The 12230-nt window shown below is 45.6% G+C and overlaps 1 protein-coding gene across 1 annotated transcript; it reads left to right on the forward strand.

Annotated features, from left to right (window-relative positions):
* Window positions 1–9265: 9265 nt before the first annotated feature.
* Window positions 9266–10485, forward strand: LOC123060350 (translation initiation factor IF-2; the record flags this gene model as incomplete). The annotated part of the gene is given in 3 exon segments (XM_044483031.1): window positions 9266–9502; window positions 9582–9661; window positions 9794–10485. Coding segments are annotated over 3 exon segments (879 nt in total), but the record flags the coding sequence as incomplete, so codon positions are not given.
* Window positions 10486–12230: the final 1745 nt, after the last annotated feature.

Consider the following 12230-nt stretch of genomic DNA (forward strand, 5'->3'; position numbering starts at 1 on the left):
TAGGAAGTGTAGTTTCGGCCATCGGGAAAGATTCGGGGTCACCGGTATTGTACCGGGACCACCGGATGGGTCCCGGGGGTCCAGGGTGGGGCCACCCATCCCGGAGGGCCCCATGGGCTGATGTGGGGAGGGGAACGAGCCCATAGTGGGCTAGTGCGCCCCCCCCTTGGGCCCCCTGCGCCTAGGGTTGGAAACCCTAGGGTGGGGGGCGCCTCCACTTGCCTTGGGGGGCACTCCACCCCCTTGGCCGCCGCCCCCCTTGGGAGATCCCATCTCTAGGGCCGGCGCCCCCCCCCAGGGGGCCTATATAAAGGGGGGGGGGAGGGCAGCCGCACCTCAAGTCTTGGCGCCTCCCTCTCCCCTGCTACACCTCTCCCTCTCGCAGAAGCTCGGCGAAGCCCTGCTGCGATCATTGCTGCATCCACCACCACGCCGTCGTGCTGCTGGATCTTCATCAACCTCTCCTTCCCCTTGCTGGATCAAGAAGGAGGAGACGTCATCCGCTCCGTACGTGTGTTGAACGCGGAGGTGCCGTCCGTTCGGCACTTGGTCATCGGTGATTTGGATCACGACGAGTACGACTCCATCATCCCCGTTCTCTTGAACGCTTCCGCTCGCGATCTACAAGGGTATGTAGATGCACTCTCCTCTCATTGCTAGTTGACTCCATAGATTGATCTTGGTGAAACGTAGGAATTTTTTTGTTTTCTGCAACGTTCCCCAACAGTGGCATCATGAGCTAGGTCTATGCGTAGTTACTATGCACGAGTAGAACACAAAGTAGTTGTGGGCGTCGATATTGTCAATTTGCTTGCCGTTACTAGTCTTATCTTGATTCGGCGGCATCGTGGGATGAAGCGGCCCGGACCAACCTTACACGTACGCTTACATGAGACCGGTTCCACCGACTGACATGCCCTAGTTGCATAAGGTGGCTAGCGGGTGTCTGTCTCTCCCACTTTAGTCGGATCGGATTCGATGAACAGGGTCCTTATGAAGGGTAAATAGAAATTGGCAATTCACGTTGTGGTTTTGGCGTAGGTAAGAAACGTTCTTGCTAGAAACCTATAGCAGCCACGTAAAAACTTGCAACAACAATTAGAGGACGTCTAACTTGTTTTTGCAGCAAGTGTTTTGTGATGTGATATGGCCAAAGGTTGTGATGAATGATGAATGATATATATGTGATGTATGAGATCATGTTCTTGTAATAGGAATCACGACTTGCATGTCGATGAGTATGACAACTGGCAGGAGCCATAGGAGTTGTCTTTATTTTTGTATGACCTGCGTGTCATTGAGAAACGCCATGTAAATTACTTTACTTTATTGCTAAACGTGTTAGCCATAGTAGTAGAAGTAATAGTTGGCGAGCAACTTCATGGAGACACGATGATGGAGATCATGATGATGGAGATCATGGTGTCATGCCGGTGACAAGATGATCATGGAGCCCCAAGATCGAGATCAAAGGAGCTATATGATATTGGCCATATCATGTCACTATTATTTGATTGCATGTGATGTTTATCATGTTTTTGCATCTTGTTTACTTAGAACGACGGTAGTAAATAAGATGATCCCTCATAATAATTTCAAGAAAGTGTTCCCCCTAACTGTGCGCCGTTGCGACAGTTCGTTGTTTCGAAGCACCACGTGATGATCGGGTGTGATAGATTCCAACGTTCACATACAACGGGTGTAAGACAGATTTACACATGCAAACACTTAGGTTGACTTGACGAGCCTAGCATGTACAGACATGGCCTCGGAACACAGAAGACCGAAAGGTCGAGCATGAGTCGTATAGAAGATACGATCAACATGAAGATGTTCACCGATGTTGACTAGTCCGTCTCACGTGATGATCGGACACGGCCTAGTTAACTCGGATCATGTTATACTTAGATGACTGGAGGGATGTCTATCTGAGTGGGAGTTCATTGAATAATTTGATTAGATGAACTTAATTATCATGAACTTAGTCTAAAATCTTTACAATATGTCTTGTAGATCAAATGGCCAACGTTGTCCTCAACTTCAACGCGTTCCTAGAGAAAACCAAGCTGAAAGACGATGGCAGCAATTATACGGACTGGGTCCGGAACCTGAGGATCATCCTCATAGCTGCAAAGAAAGATTATGTCCTAGAAGCACCGCTAGGTGACGCACCCGTCCCACAGAACCAAGACGTTATGAACGCTTGGCAGACACGTGCTGATGATTACTCCCTCGTTCAGTGCGGCATGCTTTACAGCTTAGAACCGGGGCTCCAAAAGCGTTTTGAGCGACACGGAGCATATGAGATGTTCGAAGAGCTGAAAATGGTTTTCCAAGCTCATGCCCGGGTCGAGAGATATGAAGTCTCCGACAAGTTCTTCAGCTGTAAGATGGAGGAAAATAGTTCTGTCAGTGAGCACATACTCACAATGTCTGGGTTGCATAACCGCTTGACTTGGCTGGGAGTTAATCTCCCGGATGACGCGGTCATTGACAGAATCCTTCAGTCGCTTCCACCAAGCTACAAGAGCTTTGTGATGAACTTCAATATGCAGGGGATGGAAAAGACCATTCCTGAAGTATTTGCAATGCTGAAATCAGCAGAGGTAGAAGTCAAAAAGGAACATCAAGTGTTGATGGTGAATAAAACCACTAAGTTCAAGAAAGGCAAGGGTAAGAAGAACTTCAAGAAGGACGGCAAGGGAGTTGCCGCGCCCGGTAAGCAAGCTGCCGGGAAGAAGCCAAAGAATGGACCCAAGCCCGAGACTGAGTGTTTTTATTGCAAGGGAAGTGGTCACTGGAAGCGGAACTGCCCCAAATACTTAGCGGACAAGAAGGACGGCATCACGAAAGGTATATGTGATATACATGTAATTGATGTGTACCTTACCAGTACTCGTAGTAGCTCCTGGGTATTTGATACCGGTGCGGTTGCTCACATTTGTAACTCAAAGCAGGAGCTGCGGAATAAGCGGAGACTGGCGAAGGACGAGGTGACGATGCGCGTCGGGAATGGTTCCAAGGTCGATGTGATCGCCGTCGGCACGCTACCTCTACATTTACCTACGGGATTAGTTTTAAACCTCAATAATTGTTATTTAGTGCCAGCTTTGAGCATGAACATTGTATCAGGATCTCGTTTAATTCGAGATGGCTACTCATTTAAATCCGAGAATAATGGTTGTTCTATTTATATGAGAGATATGTTTTATGGTCATGCTCCGATGGTGAATGGTTTATTCTTAATGAATCTCGAGCGTAATGCTACACATATTCATAGTGTGAATACCAAAAGATGTAAGGTTGATAATGATAGTCCCACATACTTGTGGCACTGCCGCCTTGGTCACATAGGTGTCAAACGCATGAAGAAGCTCCATGCAGATGGACTTTTAGAGTCTCTTGATTACGAATCATTTGACACGTGCGAACCATGCCTCATGGGTAAAATGACCAAGACTCCGTTCTCAGGAACAATGGAGCGAGCAACCAACTTATTGGAAATCATACATACTGATGTGTGCGGTCCAATGAGTGTTGAGGCTCGCGGTGGCTATCGTTATGTTCTCACCCTCACTGATGACTTGAGTAGATATGGGTATGTCTACTTAATGAAACACAAGTCTGAGACCTTTGAAAAGTTCAAGGAATTTCAGAGTGAGGTTGAGAATCAACGTGACAGGAAAATCAAGTTCTTGCGATCAGATCGTGGGGGAGAATACTTGAGTCACGAATTTGGCACACACTTAAGAAAATGTGGAATAGTTTCACAACTCACGCCGCCTGGAACACCTCAGCGTAATTGTGTGTCCGAACGTCGTAATCACACTCTATTAGATATGGTGCGATCTATGATGTCTCTTACCGATTTACCGCTATCATTTTGGGGCTATGCTTTAGAGACTGCCGCATTCACTTTAAATAGGGCTCCGTCGAAATCCGTTGAGACGACACCGTATGAATTATGGTTTGGGAAGAAACCTAAGCTGTCGTTTCTAAAAGTTTGGGGATGCGATGCTTATGTCAAGAAACTTCAACCTGAAAAGCTCAAACCCAAGTCAGAAAAATGCGTCTTCATAGGATACCCTAAGGAAACCATTGGGTATACCTTCTACCTCAGATCCGAAGGCAAGATCTTTGTTGCCAAGAATGGATCCTTTCTAGAGGAGTTAAGTAAGTGGGAGGAAAGTAGAGCTTGATGAAGTACTGCCTCTTGAAGCAGAGAGTAGCGCAGCTCAGGAAAATGTTCTTGTGGTGCCTGCACCGATTAGAGAGGAAGTTAATGATGATGATCAAGATACTTCGGATCAAGCTCCTACTGAACTTCGTAGGTCCACAAGGACACGTTCCGCACCAGAGTGGTACGGCAACCCTGTCTTGGAAATCATGTTGTTAGACAACGGTGAACCTTCGAACTATGAAGAAGCGATGGCGGGCCCAGATTCCGACAAATGGCTGGAAGCCATGAAATCCGAGATAGGATCCATGTATGAAAAAGAAGTATGGACTTTGACTGACTTGCCCGTTGATCGGCGAGCCATAGAAAATAAATGGATCTTTAAGAAGAAGACAGACGCGAATGGTAATGTGACCATCTATAAAGCTCGGCTTGTCGCTAAGGGTTATCGACAAGTTCAAGGGGTTGACTACGATAAGACTTTCTCACCCACAACGAAGCTGAAGTCCGTCCGAATCATGTTAGCAATTGCCGCATTCTATGATTATGAGATATGGCAAATGGACGTCAAAACGGCATTCCTTAATGGTTTCCTTAAGGAAGAATTGTATATGATGCAACCGGAAGGTTTTGTCGATCCTAAGAATGCTGACAAGGTGTGCAAGCTCCAATGCTTGATTTATGGGCCGGTGCAAGCATCTCGGAGTTGGAACATTCGCTTTGATGAGATGATCAAAGCGTTTGGATTTATGCAGACTTATGGAGAAGCCTGCGTTTACAAGAAAGTGAGTGGGAGCTCTGTAGCATTTCTCATATTATATGTGGATGACATACTTTTGATGGGAAATGATATAGAATTTTGGAAAGCATTAAGGCCTACTTGAACAAGTGTTTTCAATGAAGGACCTTGGAGAAGCTGCTTATATATTAGGCATCAAGATCTATAGAGATAGATCGAGACGCCTCATCGGTCTTTCACAAAGTATGTACCTTGACAAGATATTGAAGAAGTTTAATATGGATCAGTCCAAGAAAGGGTTCTTGCCTGTATTGCAAGGTGTGCGATTGAGCACGGCTCAATGTCCGACCACGGCAGAAGATATAGAAGAGATGAGTGTCATCCCCTATGCCTCAGCCATAGGGTCTATTATGTATGCCATGCTGTGTATCAGACCTGATGTAAACCTTGCCGTAAGTTTGGTAGGAAGGTACCAAAGCAATCCCGGCAAGGAACACTGGACAGCGGTCAAGAATATCCTGAAGTACCTGAAAAGGACTAAGGACATGGTTCTCGTTTATGGAGGTGACGAAGAGCTCGTCGTAATGGGTTACGTCGACGCTAGCTTCAACACAGATCTGGATGACTCTAAGTCACAAACCGGATGCGTGTATATGTTGAATGGTGGAGCAGTAAGCTGGTGCAGCTGCAAGCAGAGCATCGTGGCGGGATCTACATGTGAAGCGGAGTACATGGCAGCCTCGGAGGCAGCGCATGAAGCAATTTGGGTGAAGGAGTTCATCACCGACCTAGGAGTCATACCAATGCGTCGGGGCCGATCAAACTCTTCTGTGACAACACTGGAGCTATTGCACTTGCCAAGGAGCCCAGGTTTCACAAGAAGACCAGGCACATCAAGCGTCGCTTCAACTCCATTCGTGAAAATGTTCAAGATGGAGACATAGATATTTGTAAAGTACATACGGATCTGAATGTCGCAGATCTGTTGACTAAACCTCTCCCTAGAGCAAAACATGATCAACACCAGAATTCCATGGGTGTTCGATTCATCACAATGTAACTAGATGATTGACTCTAGTGCAAGTAGGAGACTGTTGGAAATATGCCCTAGAGGCAATAATAAAATGATTATTATATTTCCTTGTTCATGATAATTGTCTATTATTCATGCTATAATTGTATTATCCGGAAATCGTAATACATGTGTGAATACATAGACCACAATGTGTCCCTAGTGAGCCTCTAGTTGACTAGCTCGTTGATCAACAGATAGTCATGGTTTCCTGGCTATGGACATGGGGATGTCATTGATAACGGGATCACATCATTAGGAGAATGATGTGATGGACAAGACCCAATCCTAAGCTTAGCTCAAAGATCGTGTAGTTCGTTTGCTGTAGCTTTTCTGAATGTCAAGTATCATTTCCTTAGACCATGAGATTGTGCAACTCCCGGATACCGTAGGAGTGCTTTGGGTGTACCAAACGTCACAACGTAACTGGGTGACTATAAAGGTACATTACAGGTGTTTCCGAAAGTGTCTGTTGGGTTGGCACGAATCGAGACTGGGATTTGTCACTCCGTATGACGGAGAGGTATCTCTGGGCCCACTCGGTAATGCATCATCATAATGAGCTCAATGTGATCAAGTGGTTGATCACGGGATCATGCATTACGGTACGAGTAAAGTGACTTGCTGGTAACGAGACTGAACAAGGTATTGGGATACCGACGATCGAGTCTCGGGCAAGTAACGTACCGATTGACAAAGGGAATTGTATACGGGGTTGCTTGAATCCTCGACATCGTGGTTCATCCGATGAGATCATCGAGGAGCATGTGGGAGCCAACATGGGTATCCAGATCCCGCTGTTGGTTATTGGCCGGAGAGCCGTCTCGGTCATGTCTACGTGTCTCCCGAACCCGTAGGGTCTACACACTTAAGGTTCGGTGACGCTAGGGTTGTAGAGATATGAGTATGCAGTAATCCGAAAGTTGTTCGGAGTCCCAGATGAGATCCTGGACGTCACGAGGAGTTCCGGAATGGTCCGGAGGTGAAGAATTATATATAGGAAGTGTAGTTTCGGCCATCGGGAAAGATTCGGGGTCACCGATATTGTACCGGGACCACCGGATGGGTCCCGGGGGTCCACCGGGTGGGGCCACCCATCTCGGAGGGCCCCATGGGGTGAATTGGGGAGGGGAACCAGCCCATAGTGGGCTGGTGCGCCCCCCCTTGGGCCCCCCTGTGCCTAGGGTTGGAAACCCTAGGGTGGGGGCGCCTCCACTTGCCTTGGGGGGCACTCCACCCCTTGGCCGCCGCCCCCTTGGGAGATCCCATCTCCAGGGCCGGCGCCCCCCCTCCCAGGGGGCCTATATAAAGGGGGGGGGGGAGGGAGGGCAGCCGCACCTCAAGTCTTGGCGCCTCCCTCTCCCCTGCTACACCTCTCCCTCTCGCAGAAACTCGGCGAAGCCCTGCTGCGATCATTGCTGCATCCACCACCACGCCGTCGTGCTGCTGGATCTTCATCAACCTCTCTTTTCCCCTTGCTGGATCAAGAAGGAGGAGACGTCATCCGCTCCGTACGTGTGTTGAACGCGGAGGTGCCGTCCGTTCGGCACTTGGTCATCGGTGATTTGGATCACGGCGAGTACGACTCCATTATCCCCGTTCTCTTGAACGCTTCCGCTCGCGATCTACAAGGGTATGTAGATGCACTCTCCTCTCGTTGTTAGTTGACTCCATAGATTGATCTTGGTGAAACGTAGGAATTTTTTTGTTTTCTGCAACGTTCCCCAACAAAATACATATGGCGTGTCCTAGTGCTAACTGTATGTACAAAAATGATTTCAACACACTATTTGCTACATACGTCCTCATATAGAAATGATATAATTGATGCAAGTATGTCTTTGTGTCGGAACGAACAAACATAAACTTCCACTAACAAATATGTAGGTTTGGAGTGAACAGTGGACCTTATTTTGTTCCAAGTTAAATATAACTATAAGATGACCCTATATATTTCACACAAAGAAATTCAAAGAGAAAAGCAATCACTTCAATTATTTTATAAGAAAATGATTACTACCCTCTGATTTTGGGCTAACGGTGTTCATTTATTTACAGTGCATCAAAAGAAGTTACATACATTTCTAGTTTTACCACAAATACATATGATGTGTCTTAGTGCTAATTAACTATACGTACAAAAATAATTACAACACACTATTTGCTACATACACCCTCATATAAAAAAATGATATAATTGACGCAAGTAAGTCTTTGTGTCAATTGGGACAAACATAAAATTCCATTAACAAATATGTATGTTTGGAGTGAATAATGGACCTTAATTTGTTCCAGGTCAAATATAACTATAAGACGACCCTATATATTTCACACAAAGAAAATCAAAGAGAAAAGCAATCACTTCAATTATTTAATAAGAAAATGATTAAAAACTCACTTATGGGTGCATAGTTACAATTGTAGGAAAACATCATATGAATCTTCTCTTATATATCTAAACATCGTTAGTTAATCGAAGGCCTTTTGCCATACATCATGAGAATTTGGCGTGTAGCTAAGAAACATGTGCGGCTAATATACTCCAAGCATCTAACAGGATGGCCATGGTCAAACAGTTTTCAAAACTGACTGTCTGGTCTACCTACATAACATGATACACAATACGGGGTGACATGTCAAATGTATGGAAGAATATTTAACATTTATACATCTTATCTCCTCTAAATAATAAAGAAAAGGCAGAATGGTTATGCAGATAATCAAAGGTATACCATATATTCAAAAGGACACATTCAAATATTTAAACATGAGTTTAACCAACAAAGCAAACTGTATAGCAAGACATCCATATTATTAAAAACTGCATTTTTCATTTTGAAAGATCAATTTATAAACATGCAAATCATTTTTTGTTGTTGCGTTTTTTCTCTGTTTTGAACAAACACAGGAGGGAAGAGTTTTTCTTCACATGCATAACGCTAACTTATTTGTTACTGAAACTGATGAATGTACAGGATGAATACAAACTTAGAAGTATTTATTTTTCAAAATACAACTCAACAAAACATTAGGACATACTATCAGATACTATGTTTAGTGTCAGATAATTTATGTACCAAATTTTACATAACAGAGGAAGTATCTGATTAGAGTCAGATAATTTAGGATCAAATGTACAAAACAGACAAGGGGTTCTCTTCTGCCAAGAGCCAGCGTGTGTGTTTCTGGTGTTTTCCATTGGATTTGCATGTGACGTGCACAACTGATGACCAGACACGTAAATAGTACTTTGTATAAAAAAATCTTATCATTGCCAGCGACAACCGCACCTAGTTTAGGGAGAGATTCCTTGGCAGATGCTGCCGCCGCTCTGACTTCGCTTCTGGTCTTATCCTTCCTCCTTGCTGCTCCTCCCCCTCCAAGCCCATCCTTTCATCTCCATCGCGATGCCGTCTATCACCACCATAGCCGTGCCGCGGCTCGATCTGCTGCTCCTGAGCGCAGCCACCTCGTCCCCGACGCCGAGCTCCTTCTCCCCTGCCTTCTTTTCCCCGTCATCTCCGTGTTCTCTTCTTCTCTTTTTCTCCTGTTTACTCGCATCTCCCTCTTATCTCTCTTGCTCTCTGTTACAGAGGCCGCCATGGACGCCCGAGGTCCTCCGCTCCGAGTCTCCGACCCACACCCCGGCGTCCCTGCCGACGTCGTCGCCTAGGTGAGCAGCAGCTGCACCGTGATGTTGCCCCGCCTCCTCTCTCCCTCTCTATCTCTCCCCTGTCTCTCTCCCTCTCTATCTCTCCCCTGTCTCTCTCTTCTCTTTCTCAACCCTCTCTGTTTTCTTCAACAGGAAGACCATCATGCCCGCTGCAGGAGCTTCGAGCCGACCCCGCAGCATGTAGACCGCCGTCGCCCGTCCGCCGTCGGGAATTACCAGATCCCCCCGTATCCGACCTGCCCCGCCATCCTTCTCCCGTTCCCGACGTCTCCTCGGCGCCAGAATCTCAGGCGAGCGACGCCGCAAGACCCTGCCTCCTCTGCCCCGGAGGCCGCCATGGAGGTCATCGCCTCTCCGTCTCGATCCGTCCACCGTCGGATCCATGCTGGTGTTCTCCAGGGACCCGCCATGGAGGTTGCCGCCCCTCCCGTCTCGATCCTTCCGCCCCCGGATCCACGGCAGAGCAGCCGAGATCCGCCGCCCGTTCTGTGACGCCTCGGCCCGCCAAGGCAAGCGCAGAGGCTGACAAGGCGCACAGGAAGGCCAATGGCCTCGCCAAGCTGCGGGAGGACTTGCGGGCTAGGGTCGCCAGCCGCAAGCGCGCGCGCGAGCTCGCCCCATGCTGGCCAAGGCCACCTTTAGCGACCTCCTATCCGCTGTGCACTAACGCCCGCCATGACGCCAGGGTCTTTTTTGCAAAAATGAAACGTTATCTCGTGAACAGACTTAAAATAGGATTGCGGGTTGAATTATTAGGAAATAGAGGGACTTTTCCGCAAAAGTGCAGACGACGTACGACCAGAAACCATCGCTGCTTTATTATTACTAGAACTAGAACTAGAAAAAGGCCCGTGCGTTGCAACGGGAGAAAAAAACTCACATGCCCCGGGCAAAATATGCTAGCTCACAACATCTATGTTTTCTATGATCTATGGATACTAAAGAAGGATTGCCACTTAGCCTCGGCTAGAGACTTTTTATGGAAAAGGAGGCTGGTTTATGTGAAATTCATGTCAGACATCCCATTGGCATGTGCTCGAACAATTCTCTACATGGAGAAGATGATAGTCACACCTTCTATCTATTTCGAGAAAGTTGCCATGTGATCCTGCGTGCAGTTGATGGTTGTGGGTTCAATACCCGCTCGTCGCATCTACAAGCTCATCAACCTATGAGCGGCGAAGCATCACACTTAGGTGCGCGAGTGCAATTCGTCGGTGCAATTGGACGTTTCGGTCCTGGTTCTTCCGTGATGATGAAATATGCATGACTATTGACTACATGAACTAATATTTTATGTCTCTCCGGTGCTTTTTTTTGAGTGGTCTTTGTCGTGCTTGCTAATTCATTGGAAGGCCTATCTTCCGTTTTCATCATATGTTTGTTTATTCCGGAAGCCACTTGTTGATATTCCAAGTAACTTATCAACATATATAAATTGGTGGAAATTGGTATGAGATAGCAAGGTGAGACTATAATTTGTATATTCTTTTTATAGAATCATTTGTATATTCTTCTAAAACGCGCTCTCTCTTTTTACTGAGGTGATAAAATGCCCTGATTCCCACAATTTCCAAAAGATTAGCTCAATCATAGCCCATAAGAAAAGGCCCATAAGAGAAGGATAGTGCTACTCAAAAAAAGTGTAGATCGACGGTCGAGGCCAGCATCCTACGTATGAAGGGGAGGCTAGCGTGTAAATTTTATCACGCGTGCGTGCTTCAAAGGTTTCTTTTGTTGTTGTGAAAATATCTTTAAGATAATAGGATTCCTTCCTTACAATTTTCAAAGAACTATAGTTAGGTCACCTAGTTAGATTGAGCGCTGTCTTTCTAAGTGGGCGAGGTTCGATTCCTCCTGCCAACATAATTTTCTTTGAACCCGGTTTCATTTATGTGCAACGCAAACGGCTGACAAAACAGAACGACGTACGAAAGAAAACAAAATAACACGTACGAAACATTTTGATGACAAAAAAAGTGGAGAAACAATCCTCCTTTTAACATTAGGTAGAGATACACATTTTCTTAGTTTTTTTTCATATATGGGAGTAACATGTTATATTTTGAGTTTGTGTTTTTTTCTCAGTTTTTTTTCATATATAACATGTTATATTTTGAGTTAGTGTTTGAAAGATAAATATTTTGAAGACCATTGCATATATAACATGTTACATTTTGAGTTACTATTCGAAAGATAAATATTTTAAAGACCATTTTAATCTGTCAGGAAATAGAAACAAAAAAAGTCTATCAGGAAAAAGAAACAGAAAAAGGTGAAAAATGATGAGAAAGCTGGGGCTTGAACCTACGTCTCACAGATACAAGACCGACGCTCCAGCCAATGCACTGCTTAAATCCTTCTACTGCCGTAGGGACACCGCTTGTACATAAACCATGGTTCAGCGCCGCCAAAAAAAACTGAATCGTTTTCCTCACTTATAGGTGGCATTGGTGGGTAATATTTAGCAACTTTAGGGACAAATTAGGTGACGTACCACCAGAAGCAATAGATGCTTTATTATTAAATTAAAAAATTAAAAAAAAATAAAGGGGAGAAGGGGAGATAT

Source organism: Triticum aestivum, chromosome 3A, assembly GCF_018294505.1.
Source record: "Triticum aestivum cultivar Chinese Spring chromosome 3A, IWGSC CS RefSeq v2.1, whole genome shotgun sequence".
NCBI lineage: Eukaryota > Viridiplantae > Streptophyta > Magnoliopsida > Poales > Poaceae > Triticum > Triticum aestivum.